Below are 14,431 nucleotides of genomic sequence, written 5' to 3' on the forward strand. Positions count from 1 at the left end.
AGGCCAAAGCTGGAGTTAATGTACAATTCTGGTTACCACATTACAAGAATGACATAATTGCTCCAGAGACAGTACAAGGAGATTTACAAGAATTTAGATTTTCTGTCAGGGACTGAAAATTGCAGCTCAGGGAAGATCAGATAGGCTAAGGCTGTTTTCCTTCAAGCAAAGGAGGCTGAGGGTTGACTCAATTGAGGTGTACAAGATTTTGAGGGGCTTGAATACAGAGGACGGGGAAGGTGCTTCCCCCAGCAGAGAGATCATTATTGAGTGCACAGATTTAAATTGACTGATTTAAGGATTAGAGAGGACATGAAGAAAACCTTTTTCACTGAGAAGGTGGTGGGTATCTGGTATTTGCTGGTCAGGTTGGTGCTTGAGGCAGAAGCTGAAAACTTGGAATCTGGATGTGCACTTCAAGTGCTGCAACTGCAGAGCTTTGGACAGGTGCTAGAAAGTGGGATTAGAATGGCTGATTATTTTATATAGTTGGTATGGGCATGATGGATTGAAAGTGCTTTTTTCTGTGCTGTAATGTTTCTATGGTTCCATGCATTCAAAGAATGAAACACACGTATTAAAATAAATAAGATGCTAGATTTAATGAAACATTAGTATTCAAATAAAGAAAAAGACACTGGTAATAACATTAAATGAAAGGGTGCTCAATTTTTGTAAAATCGACTTCAATAAGAGAACTCAATACTGTACGCTACACATTAATCAAAACACAACTTAAAAAAGTCACAATTGCTCAGTCTTGATTTGAAAGAGATTTTAGTTCAAAAAATTTAAAGACAAAAATTACAACTTGGCTATCATTATATTTCTCTTCCATCCAAATGCATTTAAACAGCTTCAATAGAATAGCAGATCAGATCCCCTCTACAGCTGGTCAGTGTGAATCTCTAACTAGTCTAATGTCTCCTCTAAATGCCGTGCAGTTGTAAAGCTATATGATTCTGAATACTTCGACCCTTTTTCCACAGAGTTAGGTATCAATTGTATTTACAACACTTGATGAGAGCTCACTGAAACAATACTTAGCAGATAGGTTTCATTGTCTGAACGGAGCCGAGTTAAGGCCGAGGAAGGCACTGACTCAAGTTCCCTATCACACTGAACCATATGCCAAATATTCAAACATAGACGCTTTATCACACAAAATCAGGAGCCATGGCTTCCCTGTAAAAATCTCACTTCAGGTACACTGTTCATTGTGTCACTTGACTGGGGACGTGTTTGATGTATTGACTTTTCACAATCAGTACAGATGGGAACTAACAAATGTGGTGTGGCATATAAAGTTATTAAAATTTAATAAGTGACATTATTTTAAAAAAAGCAGAATCCAGAGACCCCCAATTACTGTTACCTATTCAAGACTGTTTTGGGATGGGAAAGATATTATTGGAGCTGAAGATGGTGGAGTGAACTTTTCATTAAACTACAGTAAAAGGAAAGATAAAGTTGCCATTATCTTACCAGACCATAGGGCTGATCTCTCATTAGGCAGTGAAGCGATTAATGGTGGTGTAATCTGAAGTTACTGCTACTCTGTATTGCAAACCAGCTGTCCAGCCAACCGCGCTAAACTGATTCCTTAACTATAGTAATGCTATAATGATACAACAAATGAACAATATTCCAATTTTTCAATGGCAGAGTATTTATTAAAATATTTACTTTCAAAACCTTTGAAATGCACCCCCTCCCCAAATATTACGTAAACTACATCACACAAAATAAGTTTTGCATTATTTATTGAACTGGAGGTTTTTTAGGTGCAGAAATATTTAACCTTCTCTCAAGTAGATTTATAACTGAAGCTAGGGGTTTATATTTCATGAGCCAGTGATATGCGAAGATAAAGCTTCAGAATACAAAATCAGAAAACAGAAAGCTTATTGGTTGACTGTCAACTATTTCTACTGAGGAAACGAATAGTAACAAACTGTACCATTTATAAATTATCATTTTCATAACTGGAGGTTAATTTTAATCATAAAAACTCACCGGTAGGGAAAACGTAATACCTGCTTACACATTTTCCAGAGTGAAGCAGGTCAATTTGACTTGGATAAGTATGGATTAATCAAGGAGAATCAATAAAGGCTTTTTTAAAGGTCAATCTGAGTTTGATTTATGTGCTAATTTTTTATTATGAGAAAATGGAGATGATGGATGAGGGCTGTGCAGGAAATGGTATGTCTATGAACTTTTAAAAAGCACTGGTAAGTACAATGTGAGAGGCTCATTTGCAAAATTACAAAAGGGGGGAGCAGTATGGATACAAAATTGGTTGAAGGATTGATATGAATATTGAGAAACTGGCAGCTTTTTAGAGTGGAGATATTCAGCAGATCCTCAGAACTACTAAGGAGTACGAGTGATTCTGATGCATATTAATGATTTGAACATGGTTTTCAAAGGCTGATTGCCCAAAAGACACAACCTGGAAATAAGTAGCAAAGATGGTCATAGACAGAGAGGGTACACACAAGGTTGTGGTAGCAAATGAAAGTCAATGCAAAAATATGATGGGATACAGTAGGAAGAATGAGAAGGGACATCAGCTTTATGCAATGTTTTAAAGTGGTAGCAAAGAGAGACCTGGGATATTTACAAACAGATCTTTTAAAGTTAGACGTTAAGAAAGCAATTAGAGATTTGAGACAGCAATTGAGTTCCTGGGTTTTATAAATATAAGCTTAGGGTACATTATTCATGCATTTATCCTAACCATTAATAAAGCAGAAGTTTTACCTTGGCTAGAGCACTGTGTCCGATTCTGCACTCCACACTTTATGATCTTCCTAAAGTCTTTGGATAAATATACTACAATTATTCTAGACATGAAAGATTACTGATATGTAGAAGACTAGATAAACTGGGTTTATTCTCCTTGAAGCAGAGGAGATTAACAACCGTCGATGAGGCAATTTGTTCAAAATAGACAGTATGGTGGCTCAGTGGTTAGCACTGCTGTCCCAAGTGCCAGGGACCGTGTTCGATTCCACCTTGCGGTGACTCTCCATGACTGCGTAGGTTTCCACTGGGTGCTCTAGTTCCCTTCCGCAGTCCAAAAATAACACGTTAGGCAGACTGATCATCTAAATTGCCCACAGTGACTAGGGATGTGGAGGCTAGATGGATTAACCATGGGGAATGTAGGGATAGGGTTAGGGGTTAGATTTAGGTGGGATGCTCTTCAGAGGATTGGTGTGGACTTGACGGCTGAATGGCCAGTTTCCACACTGTTGGGATTCTTCAGTAAGGGGTGACCTTATTGAGGAGTTCAAAATTATGAACAATTTTGACAGGGTAAAGAAGGATATTCTGTTTCCACTAGTTGGTATGGCAGTAATTAGGGAGTCACAATTTCAAGATTGTTAGCAAGACAGCAAGGCATGAGATTACGATAAAAATCTTTACTCAGAGTTGTTAGGATTTGGAAAGCACTGCCTGGGAGAGTGGTGTAGGTGAATTCCAGTGGAGATTTGAAAACAGAACTGGGCATACATTTGAAAGTGATGAATTTAGAGGGTTATGGAGATTTGACTGGAAAATGGGATAGGCTGGGTAGCTCTTTTAGGAGCCGGTACAGATAAAATAGAGTGAATGGCCTTCTCCTGTGCAGTAAAGTTCAGTGACAAACTGAGGCTGTTCTCTATAGAGTAGATATTAGAAGAGATTTATTAGAGGTATTTTAAATAAACAAAGTGTTAGAGTGGATATATACTGAAAAACTGCTTCAAAGACAGATGGGGTGTTAATTGCAGGGCACAGATTTAGATGCTTCACAGACGAACTAACAGCAAAAAAAACTTGAATGATTCGGATTTTGAACATACTGGCTCATGGGCTATTGTTGCATTTGTACCATTATCTATCAAAATAGGAACTGAGGAAATACTTGTAGAAAGAACGCAGAATTATAGTAAAACGATTCAGGAAGTAGAATTGCTGGACTGCATTTTCAAATGACTAATATTTGGCAAATGGTCTCCATCGATATTGTTCTATTGAGCGATAATGAATGTTCTAAATGGTTCTATTCTTGGAGCATGACCTTAATTTTCTCTGTTAAAAGTTGATTATACACTGTGCAATTTCATATTTTCTGTCGCTAGAATATAGAACATAGAACAGTACAGCACAATACAGGCCCTTTGGCCCATGATGTTGTGCTGACCCATTATCCTACTAAGATCAAACTAGCCTGCATACCCTCCATTTCACAATCCCTCATGTGCCTAATCCAAGAGTTGTTTAAAAGTGTCTAAAGTATCTGACTCCACTACCACTACTGGCAGCACATTCCACATGCCCACCACTCTCTGTGTGAAGAACCTACCTCCAATCACCTTAAAATTATGCCATCTCGTAATAATAATTTCCACCCTGGGAAAAAGTCTCTGACTATCCATTCTATCGATCTTTATCATCTTGTAAACCTCTATCAAGTCACCCCTCATCCTTATTCACTCCAAAGATAAAAGCCCTAGCTCCCTCAAACTTTCCTCATAAGATCTGCCATCCAATCCAGGCAGCATCCTGGTAAATCTCCTCTGCACCCTCTCCAAAGATTCCACATCTTCTTTGTAATGAGGTGACCAGAACTGAACACAATATTCCAAGTGTGGTTTAACCAGAGTTTTATAGAGCTGTAGCATAACCTCACAGCTCTTAATGCCAATGGAAGCCAACACACCAACACACCATACGCCTTCTTTACAACCCTATCAACTTGGGTGCAACTTCGAGGGATCTATGGACATGTACCCCAAGATTCCTCTGTTCCTCCACACTGCTGAGAATCTCGCCATTAATCCTGTATTTTGCATTCAAATTTCACCTTCCAAAATGAATCACTTCACACTTTTCCGGGTTGAATTCCATCTGCCACTTCTTTGTCCAGCTCTGTATCCTGTCAATGTCCCACTGCAACCTACAACAGCCCTCCACGCTTTCCACAACTCCACCAACCTTTGTGTCATCGGCAATTCATGTGAAGTTTCTAGTTGTCTCAAGGATATTCTAACATGGAGCAGAAATTATATTTTTAGCTATCATATTCTCTGGTGATTTACACCAGCGGACTTTAATTCATACTTTGAATGAATATAAAACAATCTAATTTGCATTTCAATTAAAGAATCACAACTATAACTACATTATCAAGTCAAAAAAATTGCCCACAAGGGAGAAAATGTTTCACATCAGGGCAAAGCAATCAAAAAATTTAAATAACTCCACCCTTGGTTTGTTGATGGGCACCTCTCCTACTTCCTGGGTGCTATCAGGCTGCCGGGCCTCATCTCCTTGCTGGGGGTGAGAGAAAAGGAGCATGTGACACTTAGTGCTAACCAAATAATGGTCGTCAGCGGCATTGCAACAGCATGTGGGGTGTTGACACGTCAGGTATGTGAAAGGGAACCTCACCAAAGGTCTGGCAGCATCTGTGAAGAGAACATTCTGAGGAAGGGTCACCAGACCTGAAACATTAGCTCTGATTTCTCTTCACAGATGCTGCCACACCTGCTGGGCTTTTCCAGCAAATTCTGTTTTTGTTTGATTGTCAACATCCGCAGTTCTTTCACTCAGCTAGATGAGTTAGGCATGGTAAATGTGGAATAGGGTGGGAGTCTAGTTCTGGAAGGGATGCTCTTTGGATGAGCCGAATGGCCTCTTTCCCCACTTCAGGGATTCTATGTTTCTTTGACCAACGGCTGAATTTCACTAGCCAACTCTGGTTTCTGGCATAAATCAGAACATTATACTACTTAAAGCCTTATACAAACCAAAAAAAATTCTGCATAGTGTAATAAAAGCAATACAGCATAATCATAATACAAATCAATCGTAAGATCTTTAAATTACGGTGCTGATAGAGAAAATGCTTCAGAAGTGAAATCAATTTTTTGGGCTGAAGTCATATTTCTCTGTGCTTCGAATGCATTTTGTGTCATGTTAGAAATGTGGTATAAAAACGCTTAAAAACTAATTGCCATCTATAGAAGTCACTCACTTCAGTGAGCGTTGCAGCAAATCGTTCACAACTCTAAAAAATTCAGTCTGCATGAGAAAATCTATTTATAGTATCTTCATCAAAGCAACACGTCAGCACCCATCTGTAAAACATTCCTCAACTACTAGTAATAAAATGGAGCTGAATTACACACAAATGATTAGATGAAAATACTGATGCTAATTCTTCCTTTCTAGAAGTTGCTGTGAAATTGTTGAAACTAATTATTTCAAGATTATAACTACTCTTGAAGTTCACCTAAGAGCTAACTGCAATTCAATCTGCAGCTTGCATTTATAAGGTGTTGATGACAACATTTTATCAATTGACGTTAAATATCAATGTTAAATATGAAATTTAACATTTTAATCTTGAAGCGTTTCTACTGGACTGTACGCTCTACATACTAGTACAAGTGCTATCACTACATAGTAATATAACCATTAGAACTGGATATCAAATAACTTCTACCTGCTTTGTTCCACCATAACTTTGGCTTTGAATAGACCTACACAGTGTCTTACGACAAATAAAAGTAGCAGCAATAATTAAAGAGCATGTGAGCATATAAGTAACTAAATTGTCTCATTTTCTGTTGCTGTCCCAAACTGGAAAGCTCCATCTTAACATGTGGATGTGGTGTATCTGGATTTCCAGAATGCATTTGGCACCAAAGGCTGCTACATAAGATGAAGTTGCATGGTATTACAGGTAATGTATTGGCATGGATAGAAGATTGGTTGACCAGTAGAAAACAAACAGTAGGGGTAGATGGGTGTTTTTCTGATTGGCGGTCAGTGGCTAGTAATCTGTCTCAGGGATCAGTGTTGGGGCTGCAATTGTTTACAATTTACATAGATGATTTGGAGTTGGGGTCTAAATGTGGTATGTCAAAATTTGAAGATGGCACTAAGGTGAGTAGTAGAGCAAAGTGTGCAGAAGGCACTGAAAGTCTGCAGAGGGATATAGATAGTCTAAATGAGTGGGCAAAGGTCTGGCTGATGGTGTACAATGTTGATAAGTGTGAGGCCATACACTTTGATAGGAATAACAGGAAAATGGACAATGTTTTAAATGGTAAAAAAATTACAGCACACTGCTGTGCAGAGGGACTTGGGTGACGTTGTGCATGAATCGCTATAAGTAGGGTTGCAGGTGTAGCAGTAATTAAAAAGGCAAATGGAATTTTGTTTGTCATTGCTTGATGGATGGAGTTTAAAAACAGGGAGGCTATGATGCAGCTGTATAAAGTCCTGGTGAAGCCACACCTGGAGTACTGTGTGCAGTTTTAGTCTCCTTACTTGCAAAGAGATATACTAGCACTGGAGGGGGTGCAGAGGAGATTCATTCGGTTGATTCCAGAGATCAGAAGGTTGGCTTATGAGGACAGACTGAGTAGACTGGGATTACACTCATTAGAATTCACAGGAATGAGGGGAGATCTTATAGAAACATGTAAGATTATGAAGGAGATGGATAAGGTAGAGGCAGGGAGGTTGTTTCCGTGAGCAGGTGAAACTAGGACTAGAGGGCATCGCCTCAAATTAAAGGGAAGCAGATGTAGGATTGAGGTCAGGAAGAACTTATTCACCTAAAGGGCTGTGAATCTATGGAATTCCCTGCCCAGTGAAACAGTTGAAGCTACCTCGCTGAATGTTTTTAAAGCAAAGCTGGATAAATTTTTGAACAGCAAACGAATCAAGGGTTATGGTGAGTGGGCGGGTAAGTGGAGCTGAGTCTCAAAAACATCAGCCATGATCTTATTAAAGGGCAGGGTAGGCTTGTGGGGCCAGATGGCCTACTCCTGCTCCTAGTTCTTATGTTCTTATGTCTGATCCCAATTTTCATTGGTCATTTTAGACTCTTCCCCTTCTCAACTCTTATGCATCCATTGCTGGGGATAGGCTATTCATCACTATCTTGAATAAGACAGCTTCCCCCATATCCTGCTTTCTTCAATAGATTCTAACACATTTTCCATTACATCTGTTTTGACAATACCACTAACCTTAAATGATTTTGATGTGTGTCTTTTTCCTTAACTGGGGATGACCCTCCAGCATAGCTGAAAGGGCTGCCCATTATATTTCTTCCATTTTCGCTCTGATTCTTTAACCCCTACCACCTCTTAGAGCCGTGACTGGGTTCTGCTTATCCTCACCTTCACTCCACCAGTCATACATTCAACAGCTCAGCTTCTGCTATCGACAAACACATTTTTTGCATTGTTGCTTCGCACTTTGGCTGTTACTTCTGCAACAATTTGCTCCACTCTGCACTAATGAGTAACATCTGCTGTTCTTTCCAAGGCACTCTCCTATGCAAGTGTAACAGTTGCAACACGTGTCATCTTATGTTTTCCCTCCCCACCACTCATAACCTAATAACTATTTTTTGAACTTGAAATGTATGCTACAACGTTACACTGTTCATAACTGAGTCTGCCCTAAATTGTGGAGACCAAACATTAGATCAGGTGAGCACTTTGTGTTACAAATTCAATCTCCCAACAAGACTCTAAACTTTGGCTGATCCTTACGATAATTTTCTCTTCACATCCAACAACACTCGTGAAGTTTGAGCAACCGTAACACACTTTTCTTTGGTACTTACAGTCTTCTGGACTGAGTTCAACAATTTCAGATTGTAATCTCTGAGACTTCTTTGTGACAGCAACTGATGGTGGTGATTTTGAGATTTCCATTTACAATCCCTCTAGACTCATTTCATTTCATTAATTGACCCATTAAAACAACTACTTTTGCCTTGACATAGTAGCCTTTTAATCATTTAACTTTCCCTGCCTTCTACCCAATCAAGACATTTGTTTTTGTTCTGTGCATAAACAGTCAGACTGTTGATAAGTTGCTGGAAATAGTAAAAAACGACTTGCATCCTTCTGTTCTCTGATAAGCAGATTCTGTAGCTCAAGTCATGAACAAAATGAGTTTTATAAGTAATTGAAGTGGTAGAAATTAAACTTAAACAAAGCAAAAACAGTAATGACTTACTTCATCCATAAAATCTGTTTCAAAACAAAACCTGATTTCAAATAAAAACTCTGATTGATGGTGTTACATTGAATTCATACAATGTCTACAACGTGGAGCTTAGATAAGAATTGAGATAATCATGCTCCCAGCTGATTAACTACTGAACCAAAAATGGGAGATAACAAAGTGTGAAGCTGGATGAACACAGCAGGCCAAGCAGCATCTCAGGAGCACAAAAGCTGACGTTTCGGGCCTAGACCCTACATCAGAGAGGGGGATGGGGAGAGGGTTCAGAAATAAATAGGGAGAGAGGAGAAGGTGGACCGAAGATGGATAGAAGGGTATAGGTGGGGAACCATTCTAACTCCCCCTCCCATTCCTTGGACGACATGTCCATCATGGGCCTCCTGCAGTGCCACAACGATGCCACCTGAAGGTTGCAGGAACAGCAACTCATATTCCGCTTGGGAACCCTGCAGCCCAATGGTATCAATGTGGACTTCACAAGCTTCAAAATCTCCCCTTCCCCCACTGCATCCCAAAACCAGCCCAGCTCGTCCCCTCCCCCCACTGCACCCTAAACCAGCCCAGCTCATCCCCGCCTCCCTAACCTGTTCTTCCTCTCACCTATCCCCTCCTCCCACCTCAAGCTGCACCTCCATTTCCCACCTACTAACCTCATCCCGCCTCCTTGACCTGTCCGTCTTCCCAGGACTGACCTATCCCCTCCCCACCTCGACTCTCCTCTCCACCTATCTTCTCCTCTATCCATCTTCTGTCCGCCTACCCCACTCTCCCTATTTATTTCAGAACCCTCTCCCCATCCCCCTCTCTGATGAAGGGTCCAGGCCCGAAACATCAGCTTTTGTGCTCCTGATATGCTGTTTGGCCTGCTGTGTTCATCCAGCTTCACACTTTGTTATCTTGGATTCTCCAGCATCTGCAATTCCCATTATCTCTGATCACAACTGTTAAATGGGAGCCTTGCTAAGACCTCTTAATGTAAGGTGTGAACTACTTATCATGCAGATCTTGTTCATTTTCTGTATTATTTGTGCACATAACAAAATACCAACATACATAGTCTCTTCTGTCAGGAAGCAAAGCAGATTTTCTATTCATTACACTTACATAACAGGTTTTAAAAAGATGCAGTAAAATAAATAATAAATGAAGATTCATAAAGACCTGGCATCCTGATATAACTGTGTAACATTTCTGCATCTCAGCTCCTCTAAGACATGTGTAAACTTTCAACTTTGTCAGATTACACCATGGACAAAGATAATAGGAACTGCAGATGCTAGAGAATCCGAATAACAAAGTGTGAAGCTGGATGAACACAGCAGGCCAAGCAACATCTTAGGAGCAGGAAAGCTGACTTTTCGGGCCTAGATCCTTCATCATCATTTCTAATGAAAGATCTAGGCCTGAAACATCAGCTTTCCTGCTTCTGAGATGCTGCTTAGCCTGCTGTGTTTATCCAGCTCCGCACCTTGTTACATCATGGACAAAGTTACTTTATTCCACTTCTTTGTAACTGTTATATATTCAGAAGGTTTTTTTATGTTCGTTACAAAAGATAAATAATTACCTTTCTTTCTTTTAAAGACATCTTGCCAACGTATTTGCACAGCTTGCTTTGCAATACATTGGAGGAAATTTTCATTTTGACTTCATCCCCCATAAGAATAACCAACTTAATGCGTGGATTCTTCTCCCAAACACGAGCAAATGCATTAAAAAAAAGCAAAAAAAAATTGCATGTGTAATTCCATCTTACTTACGAGGTCTTCTGATACTTCAAATGCCATTTTAACAGAAGGAAAGGGCAGTTTTTTTAAAAAAGGATACAAATTTTGATACAGTGGAATTAGTGACTTTAGAGCTCGACTTGCATTGATTGCTGTAGCTCGAACTAGATTTGGTAGAACTTTCCCATCCACAATAGCACCATCAAAGAGTGGGCCAAAAAATGGTACCTGTTCAAAAGAAGATTACTTGGTTCAGTTTTACCAAATAATTTATCTCATATCACTGCAATTAAGTTATACAAGATTTCTGATAGCTGCATCCAGTTTTTTTAAAAAAGATTTATCTCACTTCAATAGAAACAAATGCTAAAAATGTGATTGACAAATGATAATAGAATCTAATTTAAGTCAATTGGTTCTGTTCGCTATCTGAGTGGAATGCAGTTCACTCCTCTCCTTCGCTATACTCTATCGGTACTTTGGAACTTCTGCACTCATTCAACTCTTCCTGTTTGAGCATTCCCAACATTACTTGGTCCACCATCATTGGCAGTGCTTTCAGCTACCTTGGCTCCAAGCTTGAATTCCTTCCCGAAACCTCACCCACTGGTTTTAGTATGCTCCTAAAACCTTCCCAACAATACTGCTAGAAACTGCAACTGAGACAGCTAAGAGCACTAAATCACAAGTCATTTTCAAAGGGTAACACATACCAGAGTATCAATGTAAGGCAACAATAGGTAATTATGTAATATCATTAGGACATAGAAAATTGTTGGCACCTGGGAGAAAAATCTGTGAAACTCCCAGCTTTGGCAGAAACCGACAAGTGATAATATTGAGGGCTTTGCAGGGTAAACAACTGAGTGCCTCGGTCAATGCTGTTATCTGTCTAGTTTCATTCTTTTCCTTAGATTTTGTAGCTGTTTGACATAGCTGAGAGGTTTGCTGGGCTACTTTAGCAGGCACTGTGGGTGGTCAGACCAAGTCTGGGTGGCAGATTTTCTTCCGTGATGCGTGTTATTGAACCTGATGGAGCTTTTATGATAGATCAACAAGAATTCTGTTCTCACTATTAGGTTCGCTTCTCGTTAACATTTCAACATCTGTTTTCTTATAATGTGCCTAGAACATTGGCCTGGTCCCCTGGATTTCTGGCCCAGTGGCATTACCACTGCCTCCCTACTGTTTTCACATAGCACAATTTGTCTTTCAACACAGATAACAAAGTGTGGAGCTGGATGTAGACAGCAGGCCAAGCAGCGCCTTAGGAGCACAAAAGCTGATGTTTCGGGCCTAGTCCCTTCAGCTTTCAACTCAATTAATTTCCTCCAAAAATAGGCTTGCCGTGAGTATCTTCATGGGTTCTAGTATGGCTGCCTTTCATAGAATATGTAGAGCTTGCTTGTAGCATTCTTAATCAGTACACCTCCCTCATCTCTCTTTCTAGTACATCAATGACTACATTGCTGCTGCTTCCTACTCTTACCCTGGACGAGAAAATAATCCTGCCTAACCTAGATCAGGAAGCTGGGAAATCTGCAGTAAGCAACATAGCTTCTGACTCTTCAAAGCCTATCCATCACCTACAAGGTACAAATGAGAAATGTGATGGGATACTGTCCACTTGCCCGGAAGAGGACAGCTCCAACAACATTCAAGAAGTTTGCACCCTTTAGGTCAGAACAACTTGAGTGGGAACCCATGTACCACTAATCCACAATTCAGCTGTATGTACTGTACACAAAATGCATTGCAGCAACTCAAAATAAAGCTACTTTGACAATGTTTTCCGAACACACATCACGTACCACTGAGAAGACCAAGAGAAGGAGATGCATAAGATCACCACCACTTACAAGTCCCACTCCAAGTCATACACCACCCTGCTTGGAGCTTTATCACTGTTCCTTCACTGTCCACTGGGTCAAAATCCTCAAACTCCCTACGAGTAGAACTGTAGAGATGTACCTACACCAGAGACTTCAGCAGTTCAGGGGGCAGCTCATCACCACCATCTCAACTATATACAGGGGAAAGCAAAAAATGATGGTCTTGCCACCATGCTCACAAACCATGAAAGAATTTTAGAACTTCACTGATGTTCTTCGTAATTTCCATCCTTCTTCCCTTCGACCTTGATGTATCTCAGACTCTCCCATCCCTTCTCTTCCCAGTCTTCATTTCTGGCTTACAATTGATATTCACTACAAGTCCATGGGCTCCCGTAGTTACCTTGACAAGACTTCTTTGCTTTCAACGTGTCTTCCATTCTTTTCAACTTCAACAGAAATTTCCCAAGGTTCCTTAGGCACCACCTTCCAGGCCCATTACCGAGAGTGTTGGTAAGGACAAGAGCTCCAGATACATGGGAACACTACCACCACCACTTGCAAGTTCCCCTCCAAGTCACCATCCTGACTTGGAAAGATATCATGTTCCTTCGATGTTGCTTGGTCAAATACCGGAATTACCTCCCTAGTGGCATTGTAGGTCTACCTATACCAAAAGCAGTGCTTCAAGATGGCTAACAACCATCTTTTCAATGGCAACACATTCTGGTCCAGCCAAGAATGCTCACATTCCATGCAAGAACAAAAGCCTATGGATTAGAATTAGAATATTCTTTATTGTTACATGTACTCCAGAACAGAAGTACAGTTTTTACAATGGCTGCCTTTAATGGGATTCTTTCCCAGTGTGCAAGGAGGGCTTTCTGTGTCTGATTTTGTTCAAGGGCCATTGCTCTATTCCTTTCCCTCCCTCCCCACTATGATTCTCCTTGTTATCACTTTTCACCTCAGCTGCCATCATAGTCAACAGATCACCCTTTGTGAGTTCTGCCACCTCTACCATGATGTCACCAAAAAATTCTTTCAGCGTTCCAAAGGGACTATTCCTTCTGAATTCCCTGATTCACTCTCAGACAACCTCCAATTATTAAGCCTGATGGTAAAGTACAAAACTAGGTGCTGATTTCTAGATAACAAAGTGTGGAGCTGGATGAACACAGCAGGTCAAGTAGCATCTTAGGAGCAGGAAAGCTAGAAACTGATGTCCATTTCAAGCCCACTGACTCCCACAGCTACCTAGAATACACCTCCTCCCACCCACCCTCCTGCAAAAATTCCATCCCCTATTCCCAATTCCTCTGCCTCCGCTGCAGCTGTTCCCAGGATGAGGCATTCCACTCCCGCACATCCCAGATGACCAAGTTCTTCAAGGACTGCAACTTTCCCCCCGCAGTGGTCGAGAACGCCCTTGACCGCGTCTCCCGCATTTCCTGCAACACATCCCTCACACCCCGCCCCCGGCACAACCGCCCAAAGAGAATCCCCCTTGTTCTCATATACCACCCCACCAACCTCCGGATACAACGTATCATCCTCCGACACTTCCGTCATCTACAATCCGACCCCACCACCCAAGCTATTTTTCCATCCCCACCCTTGTCTGCCTTCCGGAGAGACCACTGTCTCTGTGACTCCCTTGTTCGCTCCACACTGCCCTCCAACCCCACCACACCGGCACCTTCCCCTACAACCGCAGGAAGTGCTACACTTGCCCCCACACCTCCTCCCTCACCCCCATCCCAGGCCCCAAAATGACTTTCCATATTAAGCAGAGGTTCACCTGCACATCTGCCAATGTGG

General features: G+C 40.9%; 1 protein-coding gene across 11 annotated transcripts in view; it reads right to left on the reverse strand.

Annotated features, from left to right (window-relative positions):
* Positions 1-14,431, reverse strand: part of ralgapa1 (Ral GTPase activating protein catalytic subunit alpha 1) — a 324,614-nt gene that overhangs the window by 33,015 nt on the left and 277,168 nt on the right. For all 11 annotated transcript variants that reach the window (XM_048537681.2, XM_059649187.1, XM_048537674.2 and 8 more), the window contains one exon: positions 10,879-11,006. In XM_048537681.2, coding sequence (XP_048393638.1) covers positions 10,879-11,006 — 128 coding nt within the window. The remainder of the gene's footprint in view (positions 1-10,878; positions 11,007-14,431) is intronic.

The sequence above is a fragment of the Stegostoma tigrinum genome, chromosome 10, assembly GCF_030684315.1.
Source record: "Stegostoma tigrinum isolate sSteTig4 chromosome 10, sSteTig4.hap1, whole genome shotgun sequence".
Classification (NCBI taxonomy): domain Eukaryota; kingdom Metazoa; phylum Chordata; class Chondrichthyes; order Orectolobiformes; family Stegostomatidae; genus Stegostoma; species Stegostoma tigrinum.